Source organism: Rhinopithecus roxellana, chromosome 7, assembly GCF_007565055.1.
Source record: "Rhinopithecus roxellana isolate Shanxi Qingling chromosome 7, ASM756505v1, whole genome shotgun sequence".
In the NCBI taxonomy this organism is placed as follows: Eukaryota; Metazoa; Chordata; class Mammalia; order Primates; family Cercopithecidae; genus Rhinopithecus; species Rhinopithecus roxellana.
In genome coordinates this window covers 125,165,550-125,178,457 of record NC_044555.1, presented here as the reverse complement: position 1 = coordinate 125,178,457, position 12,908 = coordinate 125,165,550, and the positions used below count along the sequence as shown (strand labels likewise).

The window sequence follows — 12,908 nt, the reverse complement described above, 5'->3', positions numbered from 1 at the left end:
TGATTCTGCCAATAAATACTTTAATGAGAACCGAGGTCTGTAACACATCTGGCCTATGCCTTCTGCTCTAGCCCAAGTCTGGGGCTAACCAATTACATTTAACCACATTTGGAAAGCAGGCCGTTTTCAATGTCACCCATCAGTATCCATCTTCATAGAAGATACCAATCTGGGGCCAGAGTCTCAATGTTAACACTTTCTCTCGGGGAAAAGTTAACATGGTAACACAAACATAGAAATAACTTTGAACCACCCCACTGTTCTTCTGTCAGGAGGCTCTTAGGAGACCAACGGCTTGGTAAACACTTACGACATTGTCAAAATACATCAGAACATGGGAAAAGGGCAAAGGAGTAGAAAGGCTGGCAGGGCTGGGCTCACATATAATTCAGTTCTTAGATCTGAAGCCTCTTTAGCTGCTCATATGTAATAAAAAACTGGAGTAAGTCAAGGAAGATTACCAGGTTGACACTGAAAGCCAAAGCTAGTTCTAAAATTAGCATTGCATTCTCTTAAAATTAGTCTATGCTATTCTAAGCTTCATTTGCTTTAAAATCTTTTTTAAAACACCACCTGTCAAATCAAGCATGTGTTGAGTGCCTACCATGTGCCCATTTAGATCACTAGCATCGAACAACATAAACAGAGTAAAACTCTTAATATATTTGTAGTCTTCAGGGGGAAACAGGACAAACACACACACACACACACACACACACACACACAGACACACACTCACACAGAGTAACCAAGAACATCAATGATAACATATAAGATCAGAGTGATTCCAAGAGGGAACGAGATACCCTCTCTCTGCCTACAGACCCCACAAGGGCAGGGAATTACTTTCCAACGCTGTGGTGCTTGCCATTAAACACACAACACCACACACAGTATCCAATACATGGCTCTGCACTTAGGAGGCACTTTAAACACAACTGAAGAAGACAGATTCACCCATGAAGAAAGAACCCTACTTGGCTGTGGATTCTGTCACCCCATGAATGTCTTCTGTCCTGTTTTTATTTCCCAGCTATTTTGGTCCTACAGTTAGGGGTAGGAAATCTGAACCACCTCAGCATGGACTTTCCTGTAGGCTTCTTCCATCAGGGTTTCTAAAAACTTCATAGCCCCTTCCAGATTAGCTGTGTTTGTTGTCATTTTGTTTTAAAGAGTAACGTTTGACATATCTTTTCCATCCCCTTTAGTTTGTATTAGCCTCCAATTGAAAGCTGTTTCTCTACTTAATTCCATTCTCAAGGGTCACCAATGGGATGCTTGAGTTTCTCACTAGCCTAAAAGGCTTTAATAATCAAATTTTCCTTCCCATAGCCTAGAATTATCTGGGAGCTTGAAGCCCTTGCTTTCATCCTCTCAAAGGATACAATGATGTTCCAGGGCCCAAGCCGAAGCCAGTTTGGCCAAAATCCTTTATAGAGTGCAAAAAAGCCCTCATGTTTCCACATCTGCAGGAAAGATATAACCAAAAACAGAGTGAATTCACCTTTCTCTACATTTGACATCACCTTCCACTCCTACCTCAGAGCAACTTACGGCTCCATGAATAGTCTTTTCTCTGAAGGTCCATTTTAAATTCATCTGTAGTCTAAATCCATCCACCCACTTAATCAATAAATATTTACCTACCATACATAAGCAAAGCACCATTCTTGATGTTGGGAATATACTAATAAACAAGGCAGAAGAAGTGTCTATGGTAGCCAGCCTCCAAGATGGCCCCCAATGAACCCTACCTCCAGTTATTTGTACCCTTGTGTAGCCTCCACCTCATAGTATTTGGTCTGTGTTACCAACAGAATATGGTAGTAGTGAACATATGTCACTTCCATTGCTAGGTTATAAAATATATATTATATATAATAAAGCATCTGCCTTATTCTCTCTTAGATTCATTCACTCTAGAGGAAACCATCTGCTATACGATGAAGAGAGGCCTACATGGTGAGGAACTGAGGGCTCCGGCTAACAGCTGCATGAGTGATCATTGAAGCAGCTATCCCAGCCTGTCAAGCCTTTAGATGGCAGCAACCCTAGTTGACATATGAACTACAACCTCAGGAGACAGCCTAAGCTAGAATCAACTCAGCTAAGCTGCTTTGCAATCCCTGGCCCATAGAAACTACAAAATAACAAATGTTTAAGGCAGTGAGTTTTGGAATAATTTGTTACACAGCAATAGGTAACCTACACAGCAGTCTCTACCCTCATGGAGTGTATATTCTAGTGGGGCTGACAAATACACAAATTGATATATATTATATCCAAAAATAAGTGCTACAAAGAAAACTAAAGCAAGGTAAGAAAATAGAAAGTTGGGCAAGTCATTATTCTTCTCTGAGTTTGTTTCATCATTATAAATCTATATAATGCCATGGCCTACCTCATGTGAATGCTTTGAGGATTACATGAAGAAAAATGTGAAGTGTTTTGAGTTTTGGTTTCCTACTTTATACAACAGGGATCTTATATACATGGTTATGATAATTAAATGATAAATTATGCATAAACATTATAAACTGGTGGCATGTGCTGAATTTAGCCAGCAGAAATGGTTCATATATAATGGACAAATATCTATTAAGTAACTACAGTGTGCTAGGCATTGTGTTAGACATTGAAAAATGTTATTTTGCCTTTCCAATAGTGAAGTGAAACCCACCACAATTCTACAAAAAGGAAATATTTGTATAAGACAATAATATGAGAAGCCAAAGTTGTAAGTATCCTTTATCCCATCCTGTTCATTAAGTATACTAGAGATAATTATCCTTACTAACCACTTTTGGGAACAAACAGTAAAATAATAAGCACAATATTTATGAAGATATAGTGGTAATATGTTTCCCCCAGTGGATCTTCAGCAAATAGTAAAGGTCTGGGACAAAAACTGATGTTGGAAAATTGTGAAAATCACCCCAAATAAAGCCCAGATGTGAATAACCTAGAACCTAGACTGTTAAATGACAAGAGACCTCTAAGAGACCATCCAATCTCATAATCTCTTACCTGGACTACCACAATAGACTTTTAATTGGTCTAAAATCTCCACCTAGAAGCTAGAACAATCTTTTAAAATTATAAATCAGAGCATATCACTTCCTGCTTAAAGCTCTCAAATGGCTTCCTGGTGGATTTCATTCTAATTACAAATTCTCTGCAAAGACCTGTAGGATCCCACATGATTTAGCTGCTGCCTTTCTCTCCAGTTTCATTTCCTACTAGTTTCTCCCTTCATTCACCACACACTCAGCCACACTAGCTTTCTTTCTAACCCTTGAACATGTCCAGCTTATTTCTAACTCAGACCTTTAGTAACCTGTTCCCTCTTTATGAAATGCTTTTCTCCCAGCTCTCACGGCCAATTCATCATCATTCAGATCTCAGCTCAAATGTCACCTCCTCAGAGGTTTTTCTTGACCATCCTTGCTGAAGTAGTTCCCCACTACTGAGTCACTATTGCAATATGCTGTTGTTTTCTGCATAGCATCTATTTCTATCTAAAATTATACTGTGCATTGTGTGTTTATTGTGTCTCCCTCAACTAGAATGTAATCTCCAAGAGATCAGAAACTAGCTTTGTTTGTTCACTATTGTGTCACCACCACCTAACACAGTGTCTGGCACAAGGAATTTTCCTGTAAGTATTTGTTGAAGAGGTGAACACAAAAACAGTAAGGGTCTCTAACACTCTTATGAGCCATCTGGATCTTTTTTTTTTTAATTAAGAAACATGGTCATGCTCTGTCGCCTAGACTGGAGTGCAGTGGCAAGCCTACGTAGCTCACTGCAGCCTCAAACTCTGACTCAAGCAATCCTCCCGAGTAGCTAAGACTACAGGATGCAAGCCACAGCACCCGGCTTGAATCTTTATAAATTTCCAAAAACAGTGACCAATTTCTTCACAACATGAGAACTGGGAGGCACCTTTTGGCATAAGGCAGTTGTGTGAAAACAAAGAACTTCTATAGATAAGTACAGACAAAATAATAAAGTATGACGCTATTACACATAATGGCAAAATAGAACAAAGTCATTTTAAAAAATGACTGCTATTAAAAATTTTTAGTAGCACGTGAGTAAATGAGTGAGCAAATGTAAGTACCTAAAGGTTACTACCAACATAAAAACATGTTTCTGCAGATTCAAAACAGCATAGTGGTTGTAAGTAGAAACTTTGGAATGAGACAGATTGTGGATTAAGTCTCAGATCTGCCTCTTATTAGCTATGTAATCTTGTGTAAGTTATTACTTAGCTACTCTGAACCTACGTTTCCTCCTTTATAAAATAGGAAAGATAATATCTACTCCATAGTGTTGCTGTGAGAGTTAAAGGATATACTCTACGTACAGTGCCTGGGACAGAATAAGCATTCAATAAATATTAGCTATTACTATATTATTGTATAGTAAATCTTTTAGCCAATCTTCTTGAAACAGTGCTCTTACACTTGTCTATCTATTATTACTTCCTGTGTTTATCTCCTTCTATTAGAATCTAAGTGTCATAAAGACAGGAACATTATGGTTTACCAACACATCTTCAACAACCTAGAACAGTGCTTAGCACATAAGACAAACATTTCTTTCTTTTTTTGGTGGCGGGTCGGGGGGGGGGCGCTCTTCAAGCGTCAGTTTGATTTTTTTCTTTTTTATTACTTGAATGAATAATCAAACAAACTCCTCAATGCACAGCAACTGGCTTTTGCAAACACCAATTCACCAAACCTTGCAAAAAATATTAAATCCAACAGACTCTTTGCAGTCCTTATCATATTAGATCTCTATTGTATGTGACATTAAGTAACCACTCATTTCTTCTTGAAACTTATTAACTCCTTTGGCTCCCATGACACTACTCTCTAAGTTTCCACATCTTTGGTGTCTTTCCTAGGTTCCTCATCTGCCAAGATCTTAAAAATTGGTATTCCGGGCAGGGCACGGTGGCTTACGCCTGTAATCCCAACACTTTGGGAGGCCAAGGCAGGCGGATCACGGGGTTAGGAGCTCAAGACCAGCCTGACCAACATGGTGCAACCCTGTCTCTATTAAAAATACAAAAATAAGCCGGGTGTGGTGGCGGGTGCCTGTAATCCCAGCTCCTCAGGAGGCTAAGGCAGGAGAATTGCTTGAACCCAGGAGGCAGAGGTTGCAGTGAGATGAGATCACGCCACTGCACTCCAGCCTGGGCATAAATAAATAAATAAATAAAAATTGGTATTCCGCAGTGTTCTTTCCTTGGCCCAGTGCTCTTCCCTCTACACCAGTGATTGTCAAATGCAGAAATACCAATGGGGGCTTTTGCCAAACTATACTTTCCAGGGTCTGAGAATTGCTGCCTCAGTCAATCATTATTACAGGAAAGAACTTTATAGTATTCCAGTACGCTGGGAAGGCAAAAAGGTTGTGAACTCTTCTACCTACTCTCCTTGGTCAACTCTCTCCACAGTTATATACCACCTGTGTGCTAATGACTCCATGGGCTTTTATCTATATCCATGAACCCTGTCTTGAGTCAGGGCTAGAATATCCAAATGTATCCACTGGATTTTCCTCATGCACATCAAACTGAGTATCCAAAACTATGATGTCTCCCCCAAGACCTGCTCCTCTTGTGATGCCTCTGTCAATGAATGTCACCACCTGGTCACCAACTCCAAAAACCCAGAACTTATCTTTGACACCTCCTTTCTCCCACACCTCTCCACATCTAGTCAACCAAATCCTGTTGACTCTGTCAACTAATTCTTTCTTGACTCTGTCCCACCTTCTATATCTCCATTATCATGCTCAAGTTCAGGCCTTCATCCCCTCTTTCTCAGATTACAAGAGCCTTCTATTCAGCTTCCCTATCTGTAGGTCAGTGGTTCTCAAAGTGTGGTCTCCAGACTAGCAACATCAGTATTGCATGGGAATTTGTTAAAAATGCAAATTTCCAGGTCCCACTCCATACTTACTAAATCAGAATCTGGAGATGGGTCCAAGTGAACGGCAGTTTAACAAGCCCTCCAGGTGATTCTGATGCATGTTAAACTTTTAAGAATCACTGCTCCAGGCTTATCCCCTTAGTAGTCTTCAACCTTGGGTGAACATTGCAGTCACCTGATACAGTTTAAAGTATTGACACCTGGACCTTACTCCGTAGGTTTTGAGTTAATTGGTCTAAGGTAGAGGAGGCAGCTGAGAAAGTTCCCCCAAGTGATTCCAATGTGTACCCAAGATGAGGAACCACTGTGGTAGATCCAGTCTCCACAAAGCCAAATGATCTATTTAAAATGCAAAGCTCATCTGATTAAAAACTTTCAACAGCTCCCTGACAAGTTAAAAAAAAGTTCAAGCCCTCAATATAGCATTCAGTATCCTTTATAATCTAACCCTTGGCCACCAATATGAGGAAAGCACCATAATGGAGAGGTAAATGTCAGTTTGAGGTCAAATGATCCGAGTTTAAATTCCAGTTCTACTTAATGGCTGTGAAACCTTAGGCAGCTTACTTAATTTTTCAGTGCTTCAGTGTCTACCTCGTGGGGTAATGGTGAGGATTCAATGAACGAATACACGTAAGTCTCATAAGGACAGTTCCTGACACACAAAAAAGCACTCAGTGGATGTGAGTTATTGTTATTCAAGATGCCACCATCTACAGGGAGCCTATCTCAAGGCTTCCAAATTGAGAACTCTGAGTTTATCACTTATCAGGCTATACTGATTATCTGTTTGTATACCTGTAGTACTTTTGTAATATCTGTAATTTCTCTCTAACTACTAAAATGGTGTCTAATATGTAATATTGTTAAACAAAACTGATAATAGGAAAGAAACCATATGGCAACATCATATTTTAGCCTCAATTTGTTTTCAGTAGCAATAATATCACCAGTAATTATGTAATACTTTTAGAATATTCAGTTCCCACAAACACAACAGCAGGAACTTTCAAAGCCAGAGTGAACAACAGCATAACCCTGAACTGAAATAAAGTACAGGCTTTTTTCCTTAAGTACTGAGTTATCTATTGCAGGGTCTCTGTGTTGTATGAAGTAGGCATATGGGGGATATACTGTCTTTTCTATCACTAATTCTACATGATACTATTAATAAAAGTATCCTGTATTTTAAAGCATTCAAATGGGAATCATTATATTAAGTACCACTGCAAATTAGCAGATTGCTAAGGAGACAGCTTTTCTACCTGGGAAAAAATAAGATTCTTTCATCTTCAAAATGGTATGTAGCAACTAATAAGAAGAACTGAAGGAAGGTCTAAGACATCAAAGAAAACCAAATTGTAACCCAAATCCACAATGTACTTACCTTTAAAATACCATCAACGGTGCCCTTATAGAGATCCACATGTCCCACGATTGCCCTCTGGTTCATCATGCGAGTTCGCACCACATCAACCGGGTTGGAGGCCAGAGCTCCAGCCAAACCACATGTAAAGCTGGAACTGAAAGGAAAAGTTTAAGTAGATTTACCCCACTTCCACTCCCTGCCCACTTAAACAGAAATTAGGCCAAATGTGAACTGTACAATATAACTCAGACCCATCAGATAAAACCTGGCACTTGGCCTTTCATTACAATCTAAAGAGACAGGAAATTTTTCTAAAGAGACATCATTCAAAGGCTGTCCCTTCAGTTTTCAATCTGAAACTGAGCCTCCTTTTTAAAGGAGAGTTTCTAAACCTAATAAGATTCCTAAGTAGAAAGCATCATGCACCACCTATTAGTTACATAAATTTTTCAAACCACAGCATCATATGCCAAATGCATCTGAGTAACAAAATTATCATAAAGGTTGCAAGACAAAGAAAACGTAAAGTGAGATTAGCAACAGTCTTTAGCCAAAAAAACTGTGCTTTAGTTTCACAGACCTTATTTACCCCTTTTTTTCTGATTCCCATTGAGAAAAGTTTGCTTTCTCAAACAAAATTAACCAAAGCAAATAATAGCTGTGCTTATTAGATATAGAGGCTGTGTATGGACAAATGTAAATCAGACAGACCTCTAATAGGCTGCTGTATTAGAAAAGATTCCCAAGTACCCAAGCCCCCACAGCACCTGGGATTTCTGTGAAGTATAAAGTGTTCACAAGGCTTGAAGTTCTGATAATAGAAGAGACAAGGGTATTTAGGCCATACATACCAGTTATCAAATTCCACCTGAGGATTTCAGTAAAAGAGACTTTTTGTACTCAAAATGCTGGAAATAAAATGAGCACATCCCATCCTACTTACACGAAGTGAGTTAAAATTGTATCACCCATCATTCCTGACAATATTAAGTGCTTCTTAGTAATATCATAGACTGGTAGCTCTACTCCCACAACGATGGCAGCACGCTGAGCAGTTGGAACCACACCCTACAAAACACAAGTGACATTAGGCACCAAGGAAATATAAAGGGAATGATGTCTTAGAGTGAACAAAATAGGTCAGGAGTTGAAAAGTAACAGAAAAATACAAGTCTGAAGTACACAGGTCACTCTTTCAAATCAATGACTAATAATGGAACATTTAAAAATTTCCAATTCACTCGCTATACTAAAAATAAAATAATTGATATGACACCCAAAGCACAAAAGACAAAAGAAAGGAAAAGATCAACTGGACTTCATCACAATTAAAAACTTTGGTGACTCAAAAGACACCACCAAGAAAGTGAAGAGCCAACACACACAAAGAAAAAAGCATTTGCCACTCATATATCTGATAAGGGACTGGTGTCAAGAATATATAAAGAACTCTTACAACAAAAAAGGCAAACGATCCAATTTTAAAATGGCCAAAGGACCTGAAGATACTTCCTTCAAAAAAGATACACAAATGGCCAATAAGCAGATGAAAAGATGCTAAACATCATTAGTCACTAAGGAAATGCAAATCAAAACCACAAGGACATTCCACTTCATAACTACTAGGAGGGCTATAATGATTTTTCTTTTAAGTAAATCAAAAGAAGGCTAGGTGCAGTGGCTTATGCCTGTAATCCCAGCACTTTGGGAGGCTGAGGCAGGAGGATCACTTGAGCAGGAGTTCTAGACAAACCTGGGCAATACAGTAAAACTCTCTTAAAAAGATTTTAAAATTAGCCAGGCATGGTGGCATGTGCCTGTAGTCGCAGCTACTTGAGATGCTGAGGTGGGAGGATCACCTGAGCCTGGGAGGCTGAGGCTGCAGTGAGCCATGATCGCACCACTGCATTCCAGCTTGGGCAACACAGCAAGATCCTGCCTCGAAAAAAAAAATAATTAATTAATAAATAAGTAAAAGAGCAAGCGTTGGTGAGGAAGTGAAGAAATAGGAACCCTTATATGCTGTCAGTGGGGATGTAAAATGGGGCAGCCACTGTGGAAAACAATTTGGCATTTCCTCAAAAAGTTAAACACAGATTACCATATGAGCAAGCAATTTTACACCTAGGTATATACCCAAGAGAACTGAAAATATATGTTCATACAAAAATGTGTACAGAAATGTTCACAGCAGTATTTATAATAGCTAAAATGGGCGAAGAACCCAAATGCTCATTAACTGATGAAGTGACAAATACAATATGGTATATCCACACAATGGAATTAACATTCAGCCATAAAGAAGAATAAAGTACTGATACATGCTGCAACATGGATAAACCTTAAAATCAGTATGCTAAATGGAAGAAGCCAGTCACAAAAGTCTACATATTGCCTGATTCCATTTACATGAAATACCTAGATCAGGCAAATCTATAGAGACAGAAAGTAGAGCAGTGGTTCTCTACAGCTAGGAGGGCTCGGGGAAATGAGAAGTGATGGGTAAAAGGGTAAGGGTTTCTTTTTGGTAATGAAAATGTTCTAAACTTAGACAGTGGTAATGGCTGCACAAATCTGTGAATACACTAAAAACAATTAAATCATATACTTTAAAGATGGTGACTTTTATGTGAATTATCCCAATAAAGAATTTGGGAATTATCATCATAATATGTGAATTTTCCCAATAAAGCTGTTATAAATAAAATCATGAAGCAAAAATCAGTGGGGAGAAGAGAGCTTTCAAGTTTAACTCACAGAATTTTCAGATGTGCAGAAAGGACAAACACTAGGGTGACAGCAAAGGTATGAAGAAGCAAGAGGAAAAGTCAAGGGAAAGTGGTCCTTCACTAACAAGTCCTGCTGTGGTAACATTACCAGGGTTTCACTCGCTAGCACAATGCTCCTATCACAGCCCCCATTGCAACACAGGGTTGCTAGTGCATTAAAAGACACATTTATTAATGACACAAGAAAATGCTTATGATAGCATGTTAAATAAAGCAAGGCATAAAATTATATATAGTATTATTCTACCTTCAGGGGAAAAGGTATACACGCACATGCCAAATTCTTAGAAAGGATTAGAACGAAATACATCAAAAGATTTTTTTCCTCTGGTATTAGGTAAGAGATGTTAATTTTCATTTTTATGCCTATCTATTTCTTTTTACATTTTCACAATGAATGTTTTACTTTTATAATTGTGTTTAGGTGTCATTTAAAATAGAAAATAACATACCATGCGGACATCTGCTTTCTGGTATAATTACTATATTAAAAAGTTTTCAGTTATCTCTAAGTTCCCAAACTCAATTTATAAAGTGGGGCTGCTCTGCCTATGGAGTAGCCATTCTTTATTCCTTTACTTAATAAAAATGCTTTCACTTTAAAAACTAATAATAATAATCCCAGCTACTCGGGAGACTGAGGCAGGAGAATTGCTTAAACCCAGGAGGCGGAGGTTGCAGTGAGCTGAGATCGTGCCATTGCACTCCAGCCTGGCGACATAGCGAGACTCTGTCTCAAAAAATAAATAAATAAATAAACAAATAAATAAATAAATAAAATGAAGTGGAAGTGACACAGCTGTGCCAAGATGCTTGATTGTGCTGATATGGCTGGCTAGCCGAAGGGTGCCTTCCTTGCTGGCTCTTTGAATTGCTTCTCATAAAGAGGGCACCCTTCACAGAAGACTGCTTTGGTGAACAAAGGCCCCAAACTGGAGCCCACAGGCCAAAATCAGGCTATAGACATGTTTTGACTGGCCCACAGTGTTTCCAAAAGACTGAATTGGCTGTTAATATGTAAAAATCAGGATATTTCACACAGAAATGCAGATTTCCAGCATCTCTTGAAAGGCCAGAAAATTTGACCACACTGGACTCACCGTCAATGCATGGCAGCAATGGGCTGGAGCTAAGGAGTAGCTGTCCTCTCTCAATGGGGACTGTGCTTTCCAGGACCACAGTCCCCACCACGCTACTCTCTCTCCAAATCTGTGGTAAGTGCTAGTTATACTTTGTTTTTGTACTCGTGCTATTTTTTCTTACAATGAAGTTAGGAAGAAAGTGAAATGTTTTCATTATTCATGTTACAATCAGAGCGAGAAGATAAAACAAACAAAGATGAGCATGTTTGAAGAAAAATGGAAACATATTTTCTCGTTGAAATGAAAAATAAGTCCTGTATTTTTAACATGCAAATAAAATATGTCTGTCTCAGAAGAATACATTCAACAATGTACTTTGCTTCTTTATGTTAGGTGCTAGATCATGTAAGTAGACTGGATCATAAAAACAGTTATGTTCAGTTTCTCGAAATATAAACATAGATTTACCACATAATCCAGCAATTCCACTTTTGGCTATATAACCAAAAGAATTGAAAGCAGGGTCTAAAAAAGATATTTGCACACCCATTTACCCAGCAGCATTATTCACAATAGGCAGAAGGCAGAAGCCATTCAAATGTCCATCAATGGTTGAATGGATAAACAAAATGTGGTGTATACATACAATGGAATATTATTCAGCCTTAAAAAGGAAGAAATTCTGACACATGCTACCGCATGGATGAACCTTGAGAATATTATGCTAAATAAAATCAGCCAGTCACAAAAAGATAAATATTATATGATTCCACTTACATGAAGTACCTATAACAGTCAAATTGATAGAGACAGAAAATAGAATGGGGTTGGCAGGGGCTAGGGGAAGGAGAAATGGGGAACTGCTTCATGGGTATAGAGTTTCAGTTTTACAAGACCTAAAGAGTTCTGGAGATCAGTTGTACAACAATGTGAATGTACTTAACACTACTGAACCATCGAAAATGGTTAAGATGGCAAATTTTACGTTATGTCTACTTTTTACTACAATAAAATATAAAGTAGCTATGCTCCTGTGAAAAAATCTCCAATTCTATTTATTCCTCTGTTTTTGTTCCTTATCATCAGTTTATGAGAAAGTTCTAGTTAGTTCTATTTTCCGGCTTTAAATTAGATATATCAAGAAAGTGTACCCTGCTATTACCAAAAAGCAAACCTCAAGGACCATTAATGGAGGCAAAGATGAAAGGTGTTTAGTTAGATGAAAGGTGTTTAGTTAGATGAAAGGTGTTTAGTTAGATGAAAGGTGATTAGATATTAGTTAGATGAAAGGTGATTAGATATTAGTTAGATGAAAGGTGATTAGATATTAGTTAGATGAAAGGTGATTAGATATTAGTTAGATGAAAGGTGATTAGATATTAGGATATACGCATGTTACTAGAATATTATCACCTCACAGATTACTTGCTAATTGCAAAGGAGGGGGAAAAAAAAACTTATGTTTTACAATGGCGAGATCTGGTGGACGTCATCTTACCAAATAATCAAACTTGGTACCACTAATCATGGGACAAACTAATATTATGTGCCTCTTGCTGTGATGCAGTATGAAATACACAGCATCACCTATGAAGCACCCTTACCAAAAATGTTTAACATGAATCTAATCAAGCCAATATACCCTACTTACAGTTTATAGGAAATACAAAAGACAGAGAAACAACTTAAACACAATCAGGAAACATTTTATAAGAAAACTAGC

The 12,908-nt window shown here is 38.2% G+C and overlaps 1 protein-coding gene across 2 annotated transcripts in view; it reads right to left on the bottom strand.

Moving 5' to 3' along the window:
* The window catches only part of SLC25A14 (solute carrier family 25 member 14), a 33,863-nt gene continuing 20,955 nt past the window's right edge, over positions 1-12,908 (bottom strand). Inside the window, exons 8-11 of one of the 2 annotated variants that reach the window (XM_010354804.2) lie at positions 8,258-8,382; positions 7,333-7,468; positions 1,386-1,466; positions 1-437 (exon numbers count right to left, since the gene is read on the bottom strand). In XM_010354804.2, the coding sequence (XP_010353106.1) occupies positions 396-437; positions 1,386-1,466; positions 7,333-7,468; positions 8,258-8,382 (384 nt within the window). In that variant the 3' untranslated portion in view covers positions 1-395. The remainder of the gene's footprint in view (positions 438-1,385; positions 1,467-7,332; positions 7,469-8,257; positions 8,383-12,908) is intronic. The other variant, XM_010354805.2, reaches the window with a different exon arrangement.